The following is a 26,615-nucleotide window of genomic DNA, read 5'->3' as shown; positions in this document are numbered from 1 at the left end:
CCTGTGTGAGTACATTTACGCTCTGTCCTCTTTCGGGAGCAGGGGCTGGGTTCTTGGAGAGAATGCAGGCACTCATTAGAAAACCAACACTTCCTGTTCAAAAAGCCATGTGTCCTCGAGCTGGTCACTCACCCCCTCAAGCCTCGGAGGCCATAAGATGGGTGTGATGCCTCCTTTGCCCCACCGCACGGCACCCTTAGGAGGTGAAAATGAAACACCCGAGGGAGGTTCTTTGAAAAGTGGGGATCCCCACCCATTTTGTAACACCTTAATGGGGATGTTATCAGGTTTTGATATCCCAGACAAGCTTGGACAGTAAAAAAAAAAAAAAAAAAAAAAAAAAAGAAAGAAATCACTCTTGGGAATATTTTGTGAATCGTCACTGTATGCCAGAGACTGTGGTAGGTGCTTCCATGTATGTGATCCGAGTATTTCTGTTTTATTCCTGACCAGATTGACACTTTAGAGGGCTAGGGGGCTGGCCGAGAGCCCCACAGCAGGACTGAGATGGGGGCCTGGGTCTTGCCGGCCTGGTGGCCGAGGGCCTGGGGCCACAGAACATTGAGAGGCAGGCCCAGGATTGTGGCATGGCTCAGGAGAGGGGAGGGTTTCAGTATAACGTAGCACTATTCAGCCACTCTTTTATTGTGAGGAAGGTATTTTCCCCCTGAGTTTATCTCAGGAATCTCGTGAGTTTGTGGCGGCCCTTTCCAGAGCCGTGGAAGTGCTGGCCTTCCTTGCATAGCCGCTTACCGCTGCCAGGGTTCTCAGAGCGGGGAAATGACAGTAGGTGACTGCATGTGAGTGGTTATGAGACGGCCCCTGGGTGTTCCTTCTCTCAGCACAGAATGCCTTTGCAGATTCTCATTGTGCTGGGTAGAATTTAACAAAATAAAAATGGTGGTCTTGTAGGAGTTGAGACTCTCTAGGTTATAAGGCGATCAAAGACTGTTTCAATTGGTTTAGTGAGGAAAAAAAGGTGGGAGATGTGGGGGGGCAGTTTATTTGCACAAATAACTAAAAAGTTCAAGGGCTCTGGCTTCAGGCACAGCTTGATCTAGGAGGGGTTTTTTTTTGTTTATTTTGTTTTTTGTGTTTTTTTGTTTTTTTATGTTCTCATAAGAACTTGGTTTCCTTCTCCAACTCTTGGCCCCACTTTCCTCTGTGTTGGTCCCATTCTCATGCTGGCTTTATTGTTCATGGTGACAAGGTGGCTGTAGGTGCTCCAGCAATCATATCTATATTCCAAACAGCAGGATAGAAGAAGGGAGGGTAGGACAACTCCACAAACACACACCCCATTTCCACTTTTTACAGGAGCCATAACAGAAGCCCCACATGACACTTTTATTTACCTCTCATTGGCCAGATCATAATAGCACATAGCCGGAAGACAGGCTGGGATACATGGTCTTCTCGCTGGGTGGCCATGTGTTCAGATACTAAAAAAGACGGAGAGAATGGGAGCCACCTACCAGCCTCTGCCTCTCCAGGTGTACAGCTTAGCTCTGTGAGGCCTGCGGGAGAATGTCAGAGATGGAAGAGGCGTGTATGCATACCAAGTCCTTGACCTCATTCATAACCAGGGCAGGACCCCGGGCTGTGGCTTAGCCTGCAGGCCGACTCGCTCTCTCACTCCCTGGCTCAGTTCTCCTAGGGGATCTGACTGCTCCAGCCCCAGGTGGTTTTCTCTCTGTTGGTGGCTGTAGTTAAAGCAACATTGCCATCAGCATTCTAGAAGTCAAGGTGGGAGAAGAAGGGTGGGATGGGGAGACCTGACAAGGTGAGACCTGGCCCTGGTTGCAGCTGCGTGATGAGGCGTGGACTCTCCCGCAGATGCCTGCCCTGCTTAGAAGGACTTTCTGCCCTTACATCTCCCCACCACCCTGCGGAATCACATAGAGTGACGAGCCTGGGCTTGGGGGTCCAAGAGACCTGAGGTCTGTTCTGGGTTCCTCTGGGGTAGCTGTGGGGCGCTGGGCTGGTCCCTTTGTGAGATGAGGGGAATATGCACAGCATTTCACTCTATGGTCTCTCTAGTTAGTTAACACCCAGTGTTTGCTCTGATCTGGTTGGCCTTGCCTTGCCAGCTCTTAAACGGTTGGCTCTTAGCCCTCCTGCGGAGGAGAGGGGGTGGGGGGGACTGGCTGAGGTTTCAAACAGACGTCAGACTCTTCTGCAATGTTGCAGATTTTTTTAATATGAAGAAAATATTCATGTATTGTGTAATCAAAAATTAATCTTAAGAATTTATCATACTGTATGATTCCAATTATATGACATTCTGGAGAAGGCAAGACAATGGGGACAGAAATCAAAGTCATGGTAGCTTAGGGGCTGGAGATGGGAGTGAAATGTTGATCACACACAAATTTGGGGGAGTGATGGAAACATTGTATATCTGAATCGTGTGGTGGTTACGTGACTATATATGTTTGTCCAAATTTGTAGAATTATACATCTGAACAAAAATGAACTTTACTGTCGATAAATTACATCACAATAAATTGGGCTTTAAAAAGGTCTATGTACCTTATTGGGTCATTGTGACGATGAAATGAAAGAATGCGTGCGCGTCCCTAACTCACTCCCAGTACATTGGTAAAGGTCAGCAAATGGTGACCAGGAGACCATCATCGTCATCATCGTTACTTTGCTTAGTCTGATTTCATTTATGCAGAGAAATCAGACACGAGCGAGTCACATTATGACATTTAAAAAAAAGTGCTGCAGATAATCTCGCATTATCTCAGGACCAGCATAACAATAATCACCTTTATTGACTGTCCGTTGTGCTGAGGAGTGAACATGCTTTATGGTTGGAGCCCGGCCTACATCGCTTCTCATCATCCCATTTTATGGATTAGATGAAGGCACAGACAGATGGAGCACCTTCGAGAAACCACATAGCTAATAAGGGGCAGCGCCTCGGTTCAGGCTCAGTCTGGGTGGTCCTAAGGCCCCCCTCTGAGGGGGCTCTGAGTCTGTCCATGGGTTGAGGGGACATGGGAGTTAAGGATGAGGCCACAAGGAGCGATAGGGGTGGTAGACGCTAGAGAGGGACCTGTGGTCTGGGGCCAGGCTGCTGGCTCCTCCACCCTGTCTGGTATATTTTCCCCAAGCCTGTGGGATCCTTCCTTGATTTCTGGCCAGGCGCAGCAGGGAGGGCGGGGGGGGGGGGGGTGGAGACAGACGGGGGAGAGCTGCCCTAGTCAGAGGGAGGCCTGGCAGCAGTGCCCTGGCTGGCCAGCCCTGGAGCCTGCGGCCTGGGGACAGTACAGGTGGCTTGGTGGCAACAAGCACTAAGTAATCACGATGGCCAGTGGGTCAGCGAGTGCGGGATGTTGACCTTGAATCTTCTCGTGCCCTCCTTCCCTCTACACCCACTCAGTCCCATGTTCTGTCATTCCCACCTCCCTTAGCCGTCGGGTCGTGAATGCTTCCTCTCCGAAGCCTTGGCTGGGGCATGACGGCCCCGGCCGAGCTCCCTGCCCACTCTTGCTGCCCTATAAGCTCTTCACTCACCCCGCTGGGGAGAATTTCTTAAATGCAAAAATCAGATTGTCTCTGCCTGCTTAGAGCCTCTCCTGGACTGCCCGTGGCCTTTCAAAGAAAGGGTAGCCTTCATAGATGGCCTGCGAGGTTCTGCGTGACCAGGGCCTTCCGACCTCTGACCTCAATTCACTTTCCCCTCATCCTCCTTCAGTCAAAAAGGGTCCTTTGTGCATGCGGTGCCCCCCGCGTGGAAAACTCCTCTTTGTGCTCCCCACCTGCTCAGAGAAGGGCCCCGCCACCTCCAAACGGACACTGGGACGTACCAGTGTGCGTTGTGTCTCCCCGACCGGCTCACAGAGGCTCTTGATGACAGCCTCCCGACCAGCCCCTCACCTTCCAGCTCCACCACCAGCCAGCACATATTTCTTCCACACCAGCCCGTGTCAGCCTCCAGGCCTCTGCTGCTGCCGCTTCCTTGACCTGGAATGCCCTGGAATGACTTGGAATGCCCTGACCCCGCCTTTTTGCCTCTCGAACACCGGTTCTTCCTACAAGACACTTGAATGCCCTTTCTTCTGGGGAGCCTGCTAATTCCCAGGCAGAAGGGCTTGCTGCCCATCCTACCTGCCCCCAGCCCCCATCCACATCCCAGTGTGTTCCGAGCATGGCTCACTGTTTCCACGCCCCTCTCCGTGTCCCTGCACCGAGCGTGGAGCCTGACATGGAGTGAGTGTCACTCACTGTCTGCTTGCAGAATGGATCTTTCCCTCTTGGGAGGGTTTTGTTTATGAACCTGAGCTCTGAAGCGGACTGGCTGGCTTGAATCTAAGATCTGTGAATTTCTTCCTGTGTGAACTTGAGCAAGTGTGTTGACCTCTCTGAGCCTTGGCTTCTCCATCTGTCAATTGAGGTAATAACTGTGCCTGCTTTATAGTGTTACTATGAGGACAAAATAGGTAACATGGGGAGTACTTAGAAGTGAACTTGGTACATGGTAAGTGCTCAGTGATGTTGGGGGCTTCCGTATTTCTTGTACCTGGCAGAGCCTGACATTCAGCCTGCCTGCAGTGAGTGTGTGCTGAATTGACAGTGGTTCTCCTCTGTTTCCAGAGCTAGACAGAGGCCTCACGGAGCCCCAGATTCAGGTGGTGTGCCGCCAGATGCTGGAAGCCCTCCACTTTCTGCACGGAAAGAAGATCATCCACCGGGATCTGAAAGCCGGCAATGTGCTGATGACCCTCGAGGGAGACATCAGGCTGGGTAAGGGGTGTCTGTGGGTGAAGACGGGAAGACAGACCCCCCCCAGTGCCTGCCTGGGGGTTGTCAGCCTGGCCTCTGTGGGCAGGAGGGAGTGGGTGTGTGGGATCCTCTCCGTGGCCCAGGGTGTCCGTGGTCTCCTTTACCTCCCCTGGGCTGTAGAACGCAGACTGTTCCCATTGGCTCAATCTGACCCACTGGTTCTCAACTGAGGGTGATTTTGTCCCCCAGGGACATCTGGCAATGTCTAGAGCCGTCTTTGGTTGTCACAACTAGGGCAGGGGAGACTCCTGGCATCTGGCGCAGAGAGGTGAGGGACGCTCGATGTCCTGCAGCGCACAGGACGGCCGCTCGCCACACAGTGATCCTGCTTGTGGGGCTGGTGTGCGCTGTGGGAGGGGCTGGTCTCTGCCCTTTTGCTCCTGCTTCTAGTCAAGAGAATTTGAGTGAGTGTGACAGATGGAAGGACGAGTCTGCCTCCATTCGCAGATAGAAAATAGTACATCAGGCGTATCTATCAGAACAGACCTTTTTTATTTTCATGTCTCTTCTCTCCTTGAGCTTTTTAAGAAAATTGTGGTAAAACATATACAACATAAAATTTATCCTCTTAGCTTTGAAGCGCACAGTTCGGGGGCATGAAGTACATTCATGTTGTCGGGCAACCATCACCACCATCCGTCTCCGGAAACTTCCCATCATCCCAAACTGAAACACCGTGCCCATTAAACACTAATCCCCACCCCGAGCCCCAGCCCCTGGTATCCTCCCTTCTGCTTTTGGTCTCTGATTTTGACGGCTCTAGGGAACCTCACGTAAGTGCGGTCGTTGGCGCTTTGGTGTCTGGTGTATTTCACTCAGCGTCACGTGCTCAGGGTTCCTCTATGTTGAGCAGGTGTCAGAAGTTCTTTGTGTTTTTCACACTTTTTTTTTCTAACCAAAATAACACACACACACACACACACACACACACACACACGCCTCCTCTGCTCCCACCACCTTCTTTCCTCATCGGTTTCCAGTGACAACACTTCTAACTCTTCTCACGTTTCCTCCTGCATTGATAAATAATATGCTTATCATGCTGTTTCTTAAGTAATGATTTTTATTGTTTGATGAAAAAATAATACATGTTATTATACAAAATTTACATAGTACAGGAAGGCTTAGAGGGGAAAGCCAGTACGTCCAGTCTCGTTACCTGGCTGTTGGCACTGGTGGTCATCCCAGGGGAGGTCTGCCTCCCTGCCGGGAGAGGGGTGTACAGCTCGGTGTTGGGGAGTGGATACTCTCTTGTTTACCAGTTTGACTGCATTCCACTCTATTTTCTAGTAACTTCTTCCTGGTAGCTAAATCATTCATTCATCTGCACACCTCCCCCTTCCTCACCCCTGTCCTTCCAACATAGGAATGTCAATATTGTTGTTCCTCTAGTGGAACCTTTGTGGCTTTAAGGGACATTTGAATTATTTTCATAAGAAACTGCACGGTGTTGAGTCTGTGTGATGGAGAACTGCAGGGATAGGCATGAGGATTGGAACAGAATGGTACAGTATGATCAAGGACATCTACCACAGGAGGGCAGCTCCCAGCATTCTTGCTTGGAGGGCCCTGAGGCTCAGGTAGGATGGGGACCTGCCTGCTGACCCCAGGGCCACTGGCTCACTTCTTAGGGCTGGCCCACATCACTGCACTCACTTCCACATGTGCTTTGAGCTGATGGGTTAGGGTAGGGCTGGGCCTTACAAAATGTATGCAAGGCTGGTAGGTTCTCAGATTTAGTGCATTTTAGTCCTTTGGAGGGCTCCTAACACGCAGATTGCTGGGTGTGACCCCAGGGCTCTGTCTGGGCTGGGGCCCAAGCATTTAATTTTCTTTTCTTTTGTTTTCTTTTTTCTTTTCTTTTCTCTTTTCTTTTTTTAAAGATTTATTTATTTGAGAGAGAGAAAGAACATGGGTGGGGGGAGAGGCAGAGGGAGAGAATCTTCAAGCAGACTCCCCACTGAGTGTGGAGCCAGATGCGGGGCTCCATCCACAACCCATGAGCTCATGACCTGAGCAGAAACCAAGAGTTGGACACTGAACCAGCTGAGCGCCCCCAGGCACCCCAAAACTTGCATTTCTTCTTCTTCTTTTTTTTTAACCTTTTATTTATTGGGACGCCTGGGTGACTCAGTTGGTTAAGCATCTGCCTTCAGCTCAGGTCATGATCCCAGGGTCCTGCGATCAAGTCCTGCATTGGGCTCCTTGCTCAGCAGGGAGCCTGCCTCTCCCCCTGCGTGTGCTCACTCTCTCTCTGACAAATAAATAAAATCTAAAAAAAAAACAAAAAACCCTATTTATTTATTTATTTATTTATTTATTTATTTATTTATTTATTTTAGAGAGCATGAGCCAGGGCCGGGTAGGGGGCACGGGCAGAGGGAGAGGAGAGAGAGAATCTCAAGCAGACTCTGGGCTGAGCATGGAGCTTGATGGCGAGGCCCCATCCCATGACCCTGAGATCATGACCTGAGCCAAAAATCAAGAGCTGGACGCTTAGCCAACTGAGCCCCCCAGGTGCCTCAGAATTTGCATTTCTGATAAGCTCCCACCTGCTGCTGCTGATGGGGGACCCCACTTTGATAACCACTACTTTCGACCCTCACCATGCAGAGTGTGGTCGGTGGCAGCACCAGTGTTACGTGGGAGCTTGTTAGAAATGTTCTGTTGCCCAGAGGGTGGGGTTGGTTCTGTCTTGAAACCATCAGTATGAAGAAGTTTCTCGTATCAGGCACGAGCAGGGTCGCATTCCGTTCTGTGTCCCGAAGACCAGAGTCCCTGATACTTGCAGGGTCTGTGTCTCCTGGGGTTCAGTTCACATCCCTGTGGCTTTTCTTCCTCCTCGTTCCTTCTTTGACCTGGGATGGGTTAAGAACATGGGCTCTGTAGTCAGAGTCCTGAGTTCAGATCCCAAGTCTGCCTCTAGGTGTGTGTCCGTGGCAAAGTCACTTAACTATGCTGTTTTCCATTTCTTCACCTGTAAAATGAGAATGGTAATAAAACGTCTGTCAGGGGGTTGGGAGGCCAGGTACAAGAAGGTACGTGTGTAGTCAGCTCTGTAAAGGCCAGCTGCAATTACTGTTGTTTCCTTAAGTGTCTGCTGCGTGCCAGGCCCTGTGCTGGGCGGGGAAGGGAATGAGACCCTCGTCCTTCTCCTGCTCCTGCAGAACTCTCCGGCAGTGGAGAGAGAGGTGGGAGCCTCAGGGCTGGGGAAGGAGCCGGTGCTGGGGTAGGGAGCACATGGACGGGGTGATCTGTTCTTCCACCTGGGCCTGGAGGCTTGGGTTTAGAAGAAGCTTTCGTGGGAGGGTAGTTTGCGCTGAGTTGTGAAAGGTGGATAGATACTTGCCAGGTAAACCAGACTGGGCAGGCCAGTCCAGGAAGAGGTAGCGTAGCGGGCAGGGGCAGGGAGGTGAGGAGCAGCAGGGTATTTTGGGGGGACTGATAATAAAAATAACGCCGATTTATTGGGTTTATGAAGCACCCACTAGATGCCAGCCATTAGAGGAGGCACTTTCTAGATCTCTCATTTAACCGGCACTCCAGTACTCCAGGGGTATTGGGCAGGGGTGTGAGGGGGTAAGGACTATACCAGCACAGATGAGGACACCGAGAAGGGGTAGCAGGGTTGGGACTCCTGTCTTCCTGACTCCACAGCCGCCCGTGGAGGGGCTCATTCCGGGGTAGAGTGTGGGGGGCCAGGGAGGGGCCGGGTTGGGGACTGCCTTCGCCTTTAGGCTCAGGGAGTATGTGGGGGGCAGAGAAGAGAGTCTCTTGTGCTCTGCGGGATTCAAGGGAAACCTGCAGCTCAGCCTTCAAGAACTTATCACTTGGAAGAGGCAGAACACAGCAAACCCGGGGCAGGAGCAGCCAGTCAGAGCAGGGAACCCCTGGCAGGGACAGGGACAGGGATGGAGGGAGGGCCCCAGCAGCCTCGGGCTGAGATGTCCCCGGGGGGTGCTCATTTCCCCCTGCACACCCCCGAAATCTGGGGGCTCTGACATGCTGAGCAGACTGCAGAATCTCAGCAGAGCCTAGCAGCGGGTGGGATGGAAGCAGATGGGTGCATCGGGGTTCCAAATGACCGGGCATATGCAGTTGAGAAAACCAGGAAGCCAATTAAAAAGGAAAAAAGTTCAGGGAGAGCCGAGTGTGAGTATTTACACAATTTCGCTGAGCTCTGGGAGCCGTGGGGTGCAGACCTGCTGAGGCCTGTTGTTCTGTTTTGGAAAATTCCCCTTCCCCCTTGGGTCTGGAATCTGCAGCCTGGCGGAGCAGTGGAGGAGGCCTGGGAGGAAGGGTGTCGGTTTGTCTGCCTCTTCTAGCGTCTTGGGACTGTCTTGGGCCCCTGAGGCCCCCTCCCCGTCGTGTCCTTATATAACTCCGGGATCCGTGAGAATTGCTTAGCAGATCTTTCTCCCAAGTAAGGGGGTCACCTCGTTGGAGACAATGTCTGTGCTTCTCCCTGGAGCGGAAATAGAATGAGAAGCAGCAGGGTGAGCTGAGCAAAGCGTGGGCTCTAGACACAGACAAGCCTGGTTCAAATCCTGGCTCTGCCAATTTGAGCTGGAGAAACGTATTTAACTATCCAAGCCTCAGTTCCTTCATCTGTGCAATGGGTGTAACAATAGACCCAGCTCACAGGGCTACTGTGACGGGCAGGGTAAAGTGTACCAAGTACTGTCACAGGGAGTTTCAGTGTTATGCTGTTAGGCACTTTGCTTCTTCCTTGTGTTAAATATTTACTTCTGTCAAGGATAGCAGACTTCCCCGAGATTCATTTGATAGTTGCCAAGTAAAGCACAAGTTCTAGCTCTGAGTGGCTGTGAAGCAATTCTTGACGACTGGTGGGAATCCACTGGTGCTGAGAGAGCAAGGAAGAGTGTCTGCTGCCCTGAGACAGTTGGGCTACGAAGTTGGGGGTGGACTTTGGAGTCTGAAGAACTGTGTTCTTGTCCTGGATCTGCCACTTCTCATTAGATGACCTTGGGCAAGTCACTTAACCCTTTGGGGCTTCAACGTCTCAAACTCAGGGGTGTGGTAATAGTTCCTCTCTCACAGACTTGCTGTGATAGTGAGACAGTGCATGCAAAGGGTCTGTAGGTGCCCAGCACGTCAGAGAGGCGGGCGAATGTTCGGTTTCTTTGTTGGGCCTAGGAATGTCTCAGAGCAGCTGCCATGAGAGAGAACGTTCCCTGTTCTCCAGAGAACTTGTGTTCCTCTCCCCAGCGGTGCTCCTCTGAAAATGGGAGTTGAATATTACCTGAGGGGTTTGTCAGGTTCCGAGCAGAAGTCTAGACTGGCCTAAAAATCAAAATGCCCAGCACAGAGCCTGGTAGATAGTAGGTGCTCAAATCAGTAGTAGCTTCCAGCATTGCCATTACTTTATCATTTTATGATTACTGTAGGATTCCTAATTCCCAAAGGCCTCTCGATCCACAGGAGGCCTGACAAGTGGGCCTGGCAGGAACCAGTTACCTGCCTCTCACCCCCACCTTGACCCCCAACCCAGAATTCCTGTGTGTTGTTGCCGGAAGGCTGGTGTCCTGGTTCTTTCACTCTGGCTACCATGAACTGAGCCAGTGTTTGCTATGTAGGAACTCATTTAGTCCTCAAAGACCGTGATAACATTTTACAGAGGAGAGATATCTGGCATTTTTTTTTTAAAAAGGGGTTAACTTAACCCAAATCATACAGCCAGTAAGAGGCACATCTGGGCTTCAGACCAGCGCATCTGGCTTCAGAGCCCACATGCTTAACCATTACCCTATTTCAGACTCTTGGCACCAATGATGAGAACCGGTCTCGTGTGATTTAAGGCCGACAGGAAAATGTGTGTGTATGATACACAGAATTGTGATGGTGAAGAGATACAGCTGGGCATCCGGGGCAGCTGGACCCTGGAACACAAGCTGCCGAGACTCTCTGGTCTGCCTTTCTGTGCATGTTGATTACGCTCTCAGACCAGCCCCCACCACGAAGCTTCTGGCTCGGGCTAGTTTTAATTTTCTCAGTATCACCTCCTGCAGGACAACCGAACCTCACCATGTCAGGTCTCGGAGTCAGCAATCCCAGTGAAGGACTCTGATTGGCTTAGCTTGGCACGGGCTCAGACCTCTGGACCAATCAACGGGGTCTAGTAAGGAGGGCTTCTCTGATTGGCCCAGCTTGTGGCAGCCCCCGAGAAGGAAGGCGGGGTCAGGTAGCAAGATGGAAGTGTTGCCCACCCATCCCTCCTCCTGTCTGTGAACAGCGTGGTTGGGGTGGATGGATGGTTTTTCAGAAGGTGAGAAGATTTGCACTGGCCTGAAGAACGAATTGTTGTCCGCCGTAGACTGACATAGCCTGTTGGAAGCAGGAACGAAGTTCTGAATGTGCGATTGAGGTTGAGGGAGAAAATACTAGAAAAAGACAAGGTTATGTAGGGGAGGGGAGAGAGTCAGTGAAGGCAGTGGGGCTAGGAGGCTGAGGGTGGACTGGGATGAGGGGGAAAACAAAGGCCTCTGTAGTGGTCACGTGTGTCTAAAAAACAAAAGAAAATGAACATAGAAACGGAGAGGTCGAGCAGTTGGGTCCGCCTCACGTTTGTTTGGCTAAATGCCAGGATGCCTGTTTACTAGATGAGGAGACAGGCTCAGAAACACGAAGCAGTTGGTCTCAGATCACAGAATCTTCTCGCTTCCCTGCCAGGTGCCGTTTCCATGACACTCCTGGGAAGGCAGAATGCCCTGATAATTAAGAGAAGTCACTTGGGTGCCCTCGTGGAGCCTCCCTCTTAATGAGCTGGAGCCGTAATCCAGAGGAAGAGGGCCCATGGGGTTCCAGGGCTGGGGGGCAGAGCCTTTGCCTTCTCCCAACCCTGCCTCAGGGTCAACAGGTCCCACACCCTCTCTAGGCTTGCCTTCCCTGTGGGCACCGTGAGGACCCTGGCTGGTGTTGGTCCACAGGGCCACAGCTGGCATTTTAGATGAGACAGTTTTTGCCTTAGGGAGGTCGTGTCCCTGGCTCTCCCCCACTAAATGGTAGGAGCACTCCTCTTCGTTGTGACAACCAGACTGCCCCCATTCCTCTTCCTTTTCCTTTTTTTTGTTTTTTTTAACATTTTATTTATTTGAGAGAGAGAGAGAGAGCAATAGAGCACATGCATGAGCAGGGGGGAGGGATAGAGGGAGAGGGAGAAGCAGACCCCCACTAAGCAGGGAGCCTGATGTGAGGCTCGATCCCATGACCCTGATGCATGACCTTAGCCAAGGCAGAGGCTTAACCAACTGAGCCACCCAGGCGCCCCTTCTCCCATTCACTTTCAAACACATCCTGGAACACTGGCACCACCTCTGGTTGAGGACCATCTAGAAGGTTCTCAGACCTAGAATTCCAGGGTAAGCCCTGCCCACGCTGGCCTACAGACTCACTGGCCTGGGGTAGAGAGTCTAGGAGGGGAGGGGAGGGAGGGTACAGAGCTCTTATTGGACATGGTTTGCCTTTAACTGGCCTGGCATTATCTGGGAAAAGACTCCTCTTATCTTGGATTCCTTTGGTGGTCTACAGTTAAGGGGACAGATGAGAAATTTTGTTATATATCTGCATACATTCTAAGTTCACAGCCCTGTGTATGTGTATAATATATAATTGTTCTTATATTGTGTACGTAATTTTTGATTATAAAAATAGTATATGACATTTACACATATTTGGAAAGATACATACAGTGGTATTTATTGCAACAATATTTCAACAGTAAGAAATGAGAAACGATCCAATTTACTCCAGTAGAGGATTAATTAAATAAGTTACGGTATTATCATACAATGGAATCTTCTTTAGCTGTTGAAAATTACATTGTAGAAAATGTGTGATCTCTTATAAAAGTGTATATATGTATGTGAGGGGACAAAACACAAGCTGCAAAATAGCATGTTTAATCTGATTTCATTTTTAAAAAGTGTTTTTATTTACACATACACTTTTTATTTATATACATAAATCTGGAGCTATATGCAGCAAACTCGTAAATGTTTATCTCTGCCAGGATTATGGAGGCTTTCTCATCTGTAAATGTTTGAATTTTTGATAAGCAGCTTTGCCTTGGTAATAAGAAGAAAATATACATAAGTGAGTATATAGATAGATACAGTTGTACAGACAGTTTGGAATAAGACCCACAGAGAAGGAAACAAAAGTCACTCCTGATGCGGCCAGAATGTACCCCGTAGGCTTCCTTTCAGTGTTTTTTCTGTGCGCAGAAAGGTAGGACCAGGTAGTGGTAAAGAGCACAGACTTAGCATCATGTCTGTCCTTACAGCTGGGTGACCGTCCACGAGTTCCTTAATGTCTCTAAACCTCAGTCTTCTCATCTGTCAAAGGGGAATAATAGGGCACCTGAGTGGCTCAGTTGGTTAAGTGTCTGCCTTCAGCTTGGGTCATGATCCCGGGGTCCTGGGATTGAGTCCTGCATCCGGATCCCTGCTCGTCGGGGAGCCTGCTTCTCCCTCTCCTTCTGCCTGCCACTCCCCCTGCTTATGCTCTCTCTCTGTGTTTCTCTCTCTGTGTGTCAAATAAATAAATAAAATCTTAAAAAAAAAAAGGGATGGGATAATAATTTTCCTTGCCCCAAAGGGTCATGGCTAGAAACGACATGCATAGGGATATACATGCAGATGGTACGCAAAATGACGCACCGAGGAGGCTCTAAGGGACCCGCAGACGTCCGCACGGTGCAGTAGGCCTGCTCACTTCTCAGTAAACAGCAGTGTTTGCTGGAACTGTTGGTTGGGTGTGTGCAGTGTTTCAGGGTTTTGTTACTAACCTGCGGCCAGTGTGCCCTTCGGGTCGCGTGTGCAGCTTACCGCCTGGCAAGGGCGCAGTGCTCTCACCACATCCTGGCTCCCACTGGGTTTTACTCAAAAAGCAAGAACAAAAACCCACAAACCTAAAAAACTTCTGCCACATGCATTTCAGCTTTTTAAACCAGAAAGGTGGTGCGTACTGTTTATCAAAGACATTTTAAAGAATCAAAGTGTCTAAAGTTAAAAAATGTAAGGCCCCCTCGGTGTGCTCACCAAAACCCCGCTTCTGGGGAGGTGGTGACTATGAAGTTTGCTGTGTAAGCTCGCAGACCCTGTTCTGTGCGTGGGGTGTGTACGCACGCACAGTATGCGTGTGTCGTTCTTTTAAAATACACCTGCAGTCGCGCTCTGCCTTCTGTTATATGCGAGGACCAGCCAGCAACATGTTCAGGGCAGCACGCTGGGGACAACCTCCCAGGTTAGTACACACGCATGCAACCTCATTCTTTTTAAGGGCTGCACGGTGGCTCACGGCTGGACTGTGCCATCACTTAACCATTTGCCAGCTAAGCTCTAGCAATAGCTCGGCAACTTTCGATTTTTTTACTCTTTCGAATACTCTTTTTTTTATTTACTCTTTTGAAGTTTTGTAAACTTCCATATATGTTATCATCTGGCTTGGAGGATCTATTTCTAGAAAGAGAATTGCTGTCAAACATATTTCTTGAAAGTCAGTGTTGTTTTTTTCTAGACTTAAAGGGTAGTGTAGCAAAGTCTGGCCGTCCATGGATCGGTGGTTCATTTGGGACAGCGTTTGGTGTGGCGGATGCGGTGCTGGGGGTGCGGCTATGGACAAGGCAGAAATGGACTCTTCGCTTATAGACGTGATAATTTATGAAACAGTCCCCACGCACCTGCTGCCCTTGTTTCGGATTCTTGTTGTAAAATGGAAGAGGGAGAGAGGAGTATTTTTATTAGAAAAGACTGCCTGGGGGGAAACCCCCTTTGGATTGTCGAGGTCCAAACTACATTCCCAGAGCCTGAGGTCCCTGGGCTGCAGGGAGGGGCTGCCTGGGTGGGCCCCATCTTGTGGGGCAGAAGGGGGAAGGAGCAGCTATCCCAAAGGCTGGCTGGCTCTTGCTTAAGGGAGGGCCCTGGGGACCAACTGTGTGTCATTGTGAAAGTTGGTGGTTTCTGCTTTTCCTCTTTCTTCTCAGGCTGGGATTGGAGACCCCGGGTGGGGGGGTGGCGGCTCCCGGCTCCCTGCTGGGTCTGAGAGGCTGTCACTGTTCTTCCCAGAAGATTTCCTAGGATGATGTGCCAGCCATTATTGGTGTTTGCAGGGGAGGTGGGCCCCAGGCGGCCCGCAGGGAGAAGGTGAGCGGGGCACATTCTTCCCCGAGGAGCCCAGAGGGGTGGTGACTTGTCCTGGCCTCCCAGGTAGTCAGCCACCGAGCAGGGTTCTGTCTGGGTTTCCTGGTTTTGTACCTCCCCCTGCAGCAGCGGATGGTCCCTCCCCAGGCCAGATGGTCCCCCCGGGCCTGTGGCTGACGGGCAGCTACTATCTGGTTACTCGGCATTGGCCTCAGAGACCAGTTTTCCTGACCGCTCCCAGGAGCCTCAGCTATGCCCTGGCCTCACATTCTCCCGGCTCACGTGCCCCACGGACAGAGCGCATTTACCAGGAGCGGGGCTTGGAGCCCAATGCTTTATGTGTGTCATTTAATCCGTCCTGGCGACCCTGCAAAGGAGTTCTCCTGGTATCACCACCTCTGTGTCACAGACAGGGACACTGAGGGTCAGAGGTTTGCTAATTGTCCTGACCCCTGCCTGTCTCTCACGTATCTGCTTCTGTTTCCCCTCCCTCCAGTCACGTTGCCCTGCCCCTCCAGGCTCTTCGGCCAGGTTGTTATCCCTGTCTGGAAATATCTTCCCCCAGATCTTGACTTCCTGTCTAAAATAGCCGCCCATCTGCCCCGCAATCACCGTGAATCACATGGGGGTTGTTCGGGGCCTGTTTTCGTTGCTAGAATAACAAGCCACGAGAGGGAGGAGAGTTTGGTTCAGCGCTGTGCCTAGAACAGTGCCTGGCACGTAACAGATGTTCAATTACTCTGCGTTGAAAGAAGGAATAGCCTGGAGCACTCCACTGTGCTTCCTCCAAGCACTCCCTTCCCTCCCTGCGCCCTCTCACCTCTCGACTGTGGACTCCCCCATCCCTGTGCTCCCATCTTTCCACCCTTTACAATCAGGAATATATACTTACTGGTGTTTGTCCGATTGCTGTCTGCTTCCACCACTAAACTTTGAGCTGCCCAAGGGCAAGGACTTAGTTCGCTTAGTTCGCTCCCGGCCAATGTCTGGCTCCGGATGGCACCCCAATGAATAGGTGACTGAACCAATGAAATAGAAGAGCCAAGACTGGAACCGATTCTCTGGGATTCAGGCCCATGCTCTTAGCATTATGCTCCTTCTTGGCTTGAAACTGTGGGTCTGATTGAAGCTCTCCAGGACAGAGTTGCTATGTGACTGTGGTTCGGGCCAGCTCTTTTCCAGAGCTAGACAGAGGCTTCTGGGCTGGCGGGTACTTACGCAGCTTTGCAGCTTCTCTTTGGATTAAGCCTCACCAGTCTGCTCAAGGTGTTGCTTCGTTCTGAATTTATTTTTATTTATTTATTTTTTAATTTTTAATTTTTAATTTTAAAATTTATTTATTTATTTTTTAAGATTTTATTTATTTATTTGACAGAGACAGCCAGCGAGAGAGGGAACACAAGCAGGGGGAGTGGGAGAGGAAGAAGCAGTCTCCCAGCGGAAGAGCCCGATGTGGGGCTCGATCCCAGAACGCTGGGATCACTCCCTGAGCCGAAGGCAGACGCTCAACGACTGTGCCACCCAGGCTATTTATTTATATATATATATTTTTAATTTTTTTTAAAAAAGATTTTTTTTTATTTATTTTTATTTATTTATTTATTTATTTATTTATTTATTTTTAAAGATTTTATTTATTTTAGAGAGAGAGCACATGAGCAGGGGGAGTGGGGAGAGGGAGAGAGAGAATCCCAGGCAGGCTCCGTACTGAGCGTGGAGCCCGACGTCGGGCTCAGTCTCATGACCCAGAGATCATGACCTGAGCCAAAACCAAGATTTGGATGCTCAACCCACTGAGCCACCCAGGTGCCCTGCTCCTGAATTTATGTATTTATTTACTTTAATTTTATTTTTTTAGAAAAGGACTTTATTTATTCATTAGAAAGAGAGCACATGCAAGAGCAGGGGGCAGAGGGAGAGGGTGAAGCAGACTCCCTGCTGAGCAGGGATCCTGACATGGGGCTCAATTCCAGGACCTGGAGATTATGACTTAAGACTAAGGCAGACACTTAGCTATCTGAGCCACCCAGGCGCCCCCTGAATTTATTTTTTAACCAAGATGAAAGTTACCTGTTTTTGTGCCATATAAGTTTATGCTAACTTACTAGTTGGGAAGGTTTTTAAAAACATAACAACAAATATGCTTATTTCTATTTTAAAAAAATGAAAAAAAATGAAACTTTATCCTTGAAGACAGGAGATTTGGAGATTTCTCTTCATGGCATTGGATTCTTCTCGTAGTAGTGGGCGTGTGAAAGAAGACTGGTAGTGTTGGGTGTGTGTTTAAAGATACATTTTATTTATTTATGTTAGTCCTGAAAGTCATACATGTTCATCCTGGCAAACTTAAAGATTTGAGAAAAGTAGAAGAAACCTTGTCTACTCTCATGATCCATACACAACCAGTTTGGCAAGTTGGTGTATTTCCTCCAAGTCAGTTCATGTAGATTTTTGCCCTTTTTTGCGGGGAGGGGAGCGTCATGGGGACCATACGATAAATTCAACTGTGTACCCTCCCCTTTCCTACTTAACCTTAATAGTATATAAATACAGTATCTTAATACTGTGCTAAATATTGCAACATTTAAATACATGTTAAATATTAATATCGTATATTAAATACATACTAAGTGCTTAATATTGATGTTTTTGTTTTGTCTTGCCTTGGGTGGAGGCAGAGGGGTGGGAGAGAATCTTAAGCAGACTCCACACCCAGCGCAGGGCTCGATCTCACGACCCTGAGATCATGACCTGAGCCAAAAATCAAGAGTTGGACACCTAACCGACTGAGCCCACCCAAGTGCCCTTAATATTGACATGTATTAATATGTATAATTGAGTGTTAAAATATTGAATAAAAATACTTCAAAACTAATTTTAATACCTATAAAATACTCTGTCATATGCCCATATATCACACTTTTCTTAATCTGTTCAGTTGTTTACCCTTTATCTTATCTTTCTTACCTCTCTCTCAATTTCTTGGTTTATCTTACTGTGTGTGCGCGCGCGCGTGTTGATACGCCATCTTAGATCCTTTTTGGAAAAGACAATATGTTATATATTGTGCAGAAGTTTTAAAGTCACCCCTCAGCTTTGTGCAGAGACAGTATCCTACCAGTGATGTTTACCCGAGGCACAATTATTGCTGATTAAAATCACTCCTAAAGCCAAACAATTAGGGCTCTTTTCAATTCGTCACTGTTATAATAGCATTTTGACGGACGCCATTCTGTGTACTATTTTTATGTTTAAGATTATTTCATTAGGGTAAATATCTAGACTTGGAATTACTGGATCAGAGAGTATGGGTGTTTTAAAGGTTCTTTCGATTTATTGCCCAACTGCTTTCCTGAAAGGCTCTTCAATTTATCCTCTCAGTAGCAGGAAGGAAAGTTCATGTCTCTATGTATCTTTACAGCAGTAGATCTATTTTTAATGGTCATAAATTTGCCAGGTAGAAAATGGCATCTGTTAATTGATTTGGAACGTCCGTCTCTGAGTTCACACCCCGGGGCTGTGGGTGCAGGAATGTCCATCGCATACTCTATCTGATTTTTGTCTTGCAGCTGACTTCGGGGTGTCTGCCAAGAATCTGAAAACTCTGCAGAAGCGAGATTCCTTCATAGGAACGCCTTACTGGTGAGTCGTGCAGTTTCTGGAAAGGGAATGGTGGGCTGAAGGGCGAACCTCAGACTCCCCAAGGTGACCTCTGGCTGCTGTAGAGGAGAGAAGACAGTGGCAAGAGCTCCTAAGTCAGCCTGCTGGGTCGGAGCCCAGGCCGCACCACTCACGAGTGCTGTGACCTTGGCCAAGTTGCTTAGCTTGCCTGTGCCTCAGTTTCCTCCTCTATGAAATCACGGTTCACGGTTGTTGTGAGGATTAAATGGGAAGATGCATATAGAAAATGCTCCATTAAGAACACCCAAACAGGAACCCCTAGAAAATGGTTCAGTTCTTGATTACAAGTACAGATTGAATGGGAGGCCCTGGGCTGGGACTGTGAGGACGAACAAGTCCAGTACCTGCCCTCCTGTGAAGTTTCTCTGGACTTCTCTAGTCCACTGTGTTTCCTTCTTTTCCAAAACTATTACTTAAAAAAAACAAACACGAAAACTCTTTCAGTTTCACACCTCATTACTTTCTGTTTTTCACGCGCACTCACTCGGGAGTTAGGCTCCTTTCCTGCTTGCTTATTACTCACCCTTTCTTTCTCTCTCTCTACCCTTTTATTCTTCCTTTTCCTGTTCTCTCCCATCCCTTCTCTCTGTGCTGTTGTATTCTGTCTGCACCCGCCTGGTCCCCCAGTTGGTTCGGGCACCTTCCCCTCTGCCTCCACCCGCCCCTTCCCCAGGACTCTGCGTTCTGGATTGTTGCTGCCATCTTGTGGCAGGCGTCGGACCTGCGGCAGGACGTGGCGGTGGAGCCCCTCGGAAGGCATCTTTCTGAGTGAAGACCATCGTAAGGAAGACAGTGGGATGGACCCTCATGCACATCATGATTCGGGAGTGCCGCCAGCCCTCTGACATTGGCTTGTGGTGGTCGCTGACCCTGAGTCTCTGAGAAGTGCCTGTGGAGGCCAGGTTCTTAGCCCTCTGTTGTCCCTTGGTTGGTTCAGGATGGCCCCTGAGGTGGTGATGTGTGAGACCATGAAGGACACCCCGTATGACTACAAAGCCGACATCTGGTCCCTGGGCATCACTCTGATTGAGATGGCCCAGATTGAGCCCCCGCACCATGAGCTCAACCCCATGCGGGTCCTGCTCAAGATTGCCAAGTCGGATCCCCCCACTCTGCTCTCGCCTTCTAAGTGGTAAGGAGCAAGGCCTGCCTGAGGGTGTTTGCTGCATGGCCGGTGGGCCTGCGACACGGGGCACGTGGGATGGGGCAGGTGGAGTGCCAGGGTTCTCCTGTCCCTGCAAGGTCCCAGGGTGGGGGAGGAGTCGGGGCCTGGGGGTCTCTGGGCCTTTCTGAGCTACCTGGGCCCTCCACGCCTTTTCCTGTCCTCTGTGCTCTTGGCATGGGCTGTCCATCAAAGCGGACTCTGTGATCCAGTGAGGCGGGTGCCGCTGCGGGAGCAAGTGTCTAAACAGGCCCTGGCAGCCACGGGGCACGAGCCTGGGCTGGGAACGGGGGCTCAGGCTTCAACCCCAGCGCTTCTCTGTTTTGCTATGTGGCCTCTGGCGAGTCCCTGCTCCGCTGATTTCCATGTCCCCATCTGTACAGCAATGTTCACGGCGAGAAGGTCATCTCGAAAGCCCGTCGCCTTCGCCGTTTTAGCTCATGAAGGCCCCCTTTGTCTTTTGAGGGCTGTGTTGGGGAGGCACATGACTCCCAGGAGAGTAGAGTCTGTGACTCGGGAATTTTCTGAGTTCTTGCCCTACTCCGAGCTGACAGCCGCCACCTGGGCCCCCCTCCCTCACCCCCAGGTCTGCGGAGTTCCGCGACTTCCTGAAGACGGCCCTGGATAAGAACCCGGAGACCCGGCCCAGTGCTGCGCAGCTCCTGGAGGTACGTGGCTCCGCTCTCCGGGGGGTGGCCGCCTGCCGCCCTCTGCCCTGCCCTTCCTCTGCGGGCAGAAGATGGGCGAGCTCACCCATGACCTGGAAGCCGGGTGTGTTCCTCCCCAGCCCAGGCGACGGCCAGAACAACCGTTCATTCATCAGCTAGTATTTCCTGGGTGCCTCCTGCATGCCCTGAATGCCTCTTGCACTGGGACGGCTGCTGTGAAGGAAGCTCCCCCAGAGCTGTCCTCATGTCTGTCGCTTATGTTCTAGTGGGGGAGACAGGCCACGGGCAGCAGATAGGTGCCTACAGCAGGGGCAGAGAAGGCTACGGAGAGCAAGAAAACAACTCAGGAGGATGGGGGCCTGCGAGGGCTTGCTCTCCTATGAAAGGAGGGCACGGAAGGGGGCTAGGCAAGTCGTGCCAGGGAGCTGAGGCAAAGGCCTGGCCTGTGAGCATGCTGGGGAGGAGCGAGGAGGCCAGGGCGTGGAGCCAGGGGTGAAGGCGGAGATCGGAGAGGTGTGGGGCGCGTGCTCACCGAGAGGACACATAGCGCCCTGGTACGCTCGCTGCTCTGATGCATTGCAGCAGGCCACAGACTTCCAGAAGGAAAGTGGGTGCTCAGTGGAAACCATATTGTCTGTGCAAACAGTTGAGGCAGAGTGAGCCACTCTTGTCCGTTCATGCTGGAGCCACTCCCCAAACCCAGGTTTCCAGCGGCCAGCTAAGGGCCAGCGGTGGAAGCAGGCCCTTCAAAGGGGGGCAGGCAGGCTGCGGCACTCTCTCCTCTGCAGGAAGGGCCAGGTCGTGCAGGGTCACGCAGGGTCTCGAAAGCCCAGACCAGGACTTGAGCTTTACCCTGTGTGCAGTCGGGCGCCCCTGAGTGTCTGGACGAGGGACACAGCATCCGACCTACACTTATAAGGGCCCCTCTGGCGGCTATGTGAGGAATCTCTGGCCTTCGCATGGAGAAGGGGATGCAGGTTTCCTTGAAGCTTTTTGAAATACTGGACGTAGCTGCGAGCTGCCCTTTGCCCGGGCTGATGCCTCATGTTTTGAAAGAGGCACACACCACCTGCCCAGCTGTCCTCAAGCCTGCCGGTTGCTGTTCCCAGGCCGTCCACACTGATGGGAGACCGAGAGAAAGTGGGCCTGGGTTCTGGGGGGGGGGGCTGCCCCTCCACACCCTGCCCAGTGTGATCCTTCCACGTAAGTGACTCACGACCTCTGGTGTGTGTTGGAAGGAAAGGAAGAGGAGGCCAAAGCAAGCGCCGAGTCTTTGTTCACATTTAGCCGCTTTTCCCGAGTACCTACTGTGTGCCAGGCACGGGGCCCTGGTCGACTTTCCAGGCTCCAGCGCATCCCTCTGGCATGTGCCACACAGCGCTGATGTGTGTGGATTGTGGTTTATAAAGTCCTGGGTTCAAATCCCAGCTCTGTTGGCTTAACTTCTCTGTGACTCAGTTCTTGCTCTGAAATGGGGATAATGGCAATGCCCCCCCTTAACAGGGTCGTTGTGAGGGGTAAGTGTGAAGACACTGTAGAGTGCTCAGCTTCCCCTCTGCGCTGTGCTCAGTGAGTGCTGCATTGAACTGCAAGCATCTGGAGTACCAGAGGCCTCATTTCCTGGGTATTGCGGTGCTCGGTGGGGAAGCCAGAGGTGGGGGTGGGCGTCACTGTCAGAGGCAGAAGCTCTTGGCCGCTTGGGGCCAATTGTTTCCTGTAAGCAGGCACCTCCTGGCCTGCTACATCCGGCCTCTAGGACATCCAGGACATTCCACCAGGAAGAGACCAGCTGTCCTCCATCCCCACATGGCAGCCCTGGAGCCTCAGCCCGAGCCAGGAATTTTTGTTACATAGTTGGAAACAGTGTCCTGCCAGGGGATTCTTAGTGTAAGACAGAAAGGGTTGCAGAAGAAAGGAGCGATCTCTTGAGATCAAGAAGCCTTTCAGGGCTTAGGCTGCTGTCGGCTTTGTCCTTGTGCCTCTTTATTTCTGGATGGGGGCGGGTGGAGCACGGCCTGCCCAAGGTCACCTGGCTTTGAGTGACAGGCAGTGGCCTCCAGATCCTGGCTTCCCAGTGCTCCCTGCAGAGCTATTCATGCCCCTGTTTCTGCCTGCTTCTGGGAGCTTCCTCCTGGCCCCGCGTGCCTTGAGTTGACGCTGGTTTCTGATTCACCCCCTCACTTGCACAGAGATTCTTGGGGACCGTGTCACATAGCGATTAGTGACCCAGGCTCTGAGGTCAGGCTTGACCATCTGGCATAGGAGTCATTCTCACTCCATGCCTCAGTTTCCCCATCTGTGAGATGTAGATGGTGCTCCCTTAACGCAGTTGTATGAGTGAGTGAGATTCTGTACGCGCCGTCTTCAGCACCATAGCTGTCACATCAGGTGCTCTGCGGACGCTTGCTGAGTTGGTTATGAACCCGCCGCATGTTCTTGTCAGGGTCATCCGTGACTCACACTGTTGGACGCAGTGGCTGGCTCTGGCCTCCACGCTCGTCCCGTGGGAGCCACCCACAGCAGCCACAGTTGACCCTCATTCTTGCCACTGTCAGCGCTTGGCTTCCTGGCCCCCACAGCCCCCCGGTGTCTTCCCTTCTCACCGGTCACTCCTTCGCAGCGTCCTTCCCCTGCCCCTCTTTCCTGTGACTGGTCACCGCGTAAGCGCGCCAGGGCCACCTCCTGCACTCATCTCAAGGGTCCCACCTGGTTTACAGCAACTCCCACGTCTTCCCCGCAGCGCGCCCTGCTCCGCCTGTCCCCAGGTGTCCGCATCCACATCCAACCGTTGACTCTCTACCCCCGTGTGGACGTCCACACCTGAGTGCCCTCTGCTTTCCCCACATGCGCTTGACCAATGGCTGTCCCGTCTCAGGGAGTGGCAACCCCACCCACCCGGCCATCAGGCCCCAAACCTTGCAAGCATCCTTGGTGCCGCTCTTTCTTGCATGCTTCATATCCACTCTGTCAGGAGATCCTGTGGTCCCTGCCTGTGGAACGTGCCCTGAATCGGACTGCTTCTCACCGTCTCCATTGCCACCGAGGGTCTGAGCTGCCCCCATGGCTTTCGCCTGGGTTATTACTTCCTCGCTGGTCTCCCTGTCCTCCTTCAGTCTGTTCTCAGCTCGGCAGCCAGAGGGAAACCTTAACACGTCCTTCAGCTCCTGTCCCTCCCTGGTCCAAAGCCCCTTAATGGCTCCCATCTCACTCAGGCTAAACTCCAGAGTGTCAGTGACCCATGGGGGCCTACACGATCCGCCCACCCCATCTTGACCCCTCACTCGATGGCAACTGCTCTGGCCTCCTTGCTATATTTCAGACACTCTGGGCATACAACTGTCTCAGGGCCTTTGCACAGCCCTTCACACTGCCTATAGTGTTTTTCCTCAGATGCCTCCATGGTTGACTCTCTTCTTTAAGTCATTGCTCTTCTCAGTGAGGCCTCTACCAATCACCCTATTTCAAACTGGAAACCTGCCGCTTCTACTCCCAAAATATTCCTAACTCTCCTTTCCCTGCCCGACTTTTGATTTTTCCATGGTTTACTTGTTTATTAAGTTTATTGTTAATCTCTAGCATGTCAGCTCCCTGAAGACAGCCATCTTTGTTTTGTTCACTGTTGTGTCCCAAGCATCCAGAACAGTGTCTGGTCTATAGAGGGCCCTCCACAAGTATTCATTAATATTTTAACTTAACCATAGTGTAACCCTGTCTCCGTGCCAGGTACTATTCTAAATGTTCAGCAAATGTTAACTACTTTAATCCTTAAAATAAGCCTCTGAAGTAGGTACTGGTCACATCTCCATCAAACAGGTGATAAAACTGAGCCACTGAGAGGGTCGGTAGCCTGCACAGGGTCCCACAGCTTGTAAGAGGCAGAGCTGGGATTCTGATCCTGGTTGCCTCATTCCGAAGCCTGTTCTTTTGACCACTCTGGTAAGCCTCCTCTCTGAATGAATGAAGGAGAGGAAGAAGGAACGGGAGAGAAAGAGAGAGAAGGTTAGATGGGAGGGATGGGGGAATTGGACAGACGCTAACTGAAACCTTGAAAGTGGCATCAGACGTTTTCTAAAGCCAGCCTCGGGAGTATAGGAGCCCCCCGGCTGGTGGTTTCTAAGCACGTCAAGGAAAACCAGGCTCCCTTCTTGGAAAGGATGTCTGTGTAGATGGCAGGAGGGGGCCTGGCCAGAGGGCAGCTGCCAGTCGGCGAGCTGTGTGGCCTTGCGGGGCTTCCTGCAGAGATGACACCGCACTGCTGTGCGTCTTCCTGAGGGAGCAGGCGGCTGATTTCCCCTCCGATCTGGGCCTCCTGCAGGGGTGCCCGAGCACCTTTCTGGGGACCCAGTGCCCGAGCAGCCTGTCCCCACGCAGGCACACAGTGCACTTCCTGCCCGGGAAGGCCCGGGCCCTCCTTGCAGCAGGGCTCTGTCTCTCCACTGGGCCTTGGCGACTCGGGGGTGGGGACTTCTCTTCTTTGGACCCATCCCTGGAGGCGGTGGAGCTGAGGCAGTGAGGGAGGTGGTCTGTGCTTGACGACACAGTGTTCTGGGCCTCATCAGCTATTGGAGGGGCCGCCTTCTCAGCCGTGCCTGCCTGGGGGTTCCAGGATTGGCATCCAGGGGACCTGCCCCGCTCACCTGCTCCTTTGGCAAAGGGCTTTCTTTCCCATGGCTTCCCCGTGGCGTCCCCTTCCTAGGGACCCTGGGGTGCTCATGGGAGGCAGTGGGGCGGATGGTCCAGCCCCAAGAAAGCAAGACTCCTGGCCATGCTGGAAAGCCACTAAGTTAGTCGTCGTGTAGCGTGCCCTGATGAAAACTTGGTGTTTCCAGAAGCCTGTACCTACTTTCTTTAGGTCTGCCGCATCTGCTTCAGCAACTGCCGTGAAGTGTCCTGTGGCTTCTTGCTCAGATTCACGTGTGAGGTTGGGCAGCGTGAGGCTCGGGAACCTTCGGGATCCGATGCTCACTCTCAGTTCCAAAAAGCTGTGCTCTGTGGGGATGCAGGAGGGGGAGGGGTGGCTGGGGGTGCAACCTGTGCCTTAAAGGCTTGTCTGACTGTGCTGCTGGTGGTGACGGTGGTGACAGTGGCAGTGGCAGCGATGATGGTGGTGACCGAGGTGGTGACGGTGGTGACAGTGGCAGCGATAATGGTGCTGACCGTGGTGGTGGTGGAGGTGGTGGTGATGATGGTTTAGATGATAGCTGTCGTACTTGGAGCACTTGCTGTAGGGCTTACAACAGCCATACCGTTATTCCCAGTATACAGATGAGCAAACTGAGGCTTAGAGCGGTTGAGTGACTCGTCCAAGGTGGTGGTGGAGGTGGCATTTCATCCCAGGCAGATTTCGCCTAAGGCCAGTACTCTCACCATGACACCCGCCTGCCTCCCATGATTAGTCACCCCTAATTAGTGCTCCCACTCAAGACCTTTGGAACCACACAGCAGCCAGACGGACACCTTTAAAGGGTAACAGGTGGCACCACTGCTCTGCTTCACCCTCCAGCAGCTTCTGAGAAAATCTCAGCTTCTCACGACGGCTCGGGGACCCTGCACGCACCACCCTGTCCTTCCTCCTCTGGCCCCTCCTCTCTCTTCCACGGGCCCTGCCGCCCTGGGCTTCTAGCCATGCCTCCGGCGTGCCAGACTCTGTCCGGCCTCAGGGCCTTGTACTCGCTGCTGCCCCTGCCTGGAATTCTCTGGGCCCAGATCTTTCCCTGGCCGGCTCGAGTGTCACCTCCTCAGGGAGAGCCCTGTGACCACAGACTAAGTAGCCTCCACCTCGAGGCCAGGCCCATATGGTTCCAGCCTCATGCTATCCATTACCTGATCTGACATGAGCTTTGTTTTGTTTTTTTTTTAAGATTTTATGTATTTATTTCTTAGAGCGAGAGAGTGCACACAAGAAGGGGGCAGAGGCAGAGGGAGAGGGAGATTCCCTGCTGAGCAGGGAGCCCAATGCGTGGCTTGATCCCGGGACTCCGGGATCATGACCTGAGCTGAAGGCAGACGCTTAACTGACTGAGCCACCCAGGCGCCCCGATCTGTCATGATCTTGTGTGTCGTTTGGCTACGTACCTATTCTTTCCCGCTCAGCTGCAAGCCCCCAGGGCAGGGACTGTGCCCATCGTGTCGTTCAGCCTTCTCTCAGCA

At 51.6% G+C, this 26,615-nt stretch overlaps 1 protein-coding gene across 1 annotated transcript in view; it reads left to right on the top strand.

Moving 5' to 3' along the window:
* The window catches only part of STK10 (serine/threonine kinase 10), a 122,795-nt gene that overhangs the window by 53,460 nt on the left and 42,720 nt on the right, over nucleotides 1-26,615 (top strand). Inside the window, exons 4-7 of the mRNA XM_026510969.4 lie at nucleotides 4,606-4,755; nucleotides 18,524-18,596; nucleotides 19,573-19,767; nucleotides 20,384-20,465. Coding sequence (XP_026366754.2) covers nucleotides 4,606-4,755; nucleotides 18,524-18,596; nucleotides 19,573-19,767; nucleotides 20,384-20,465 — 500 coding nt within the window. The remainder of the gene's footprint in view (nucleotides 1-4,605; nucleotides 4,756-18,523; nucleotides 18,597-19,572; nucleotides 19,768-20,383; nucleotides 20,466-26,615) is intronic.

Source organism: Ursus arctos, unplaced genomic scaffold (genome assembly GCF_023065955.2).
Source record: "Ursus arctos isolate Adak ecotype North America unplaced genomic scaffold, UrsArc2.0 scaffold_15, whole genome shotgun sequence".
Classification (NCBI taxonomy): Eukaryota; Metazoa; Chordata; class Mammalia; order Carnivora; family Ursidae; genus Ursus; species Ursus arctos.
The sequence above is the reverse complement of the archived record's forward strand: the minus strand, read 5'-3'. Positions and strand labels throughout refer to the sequence as shown.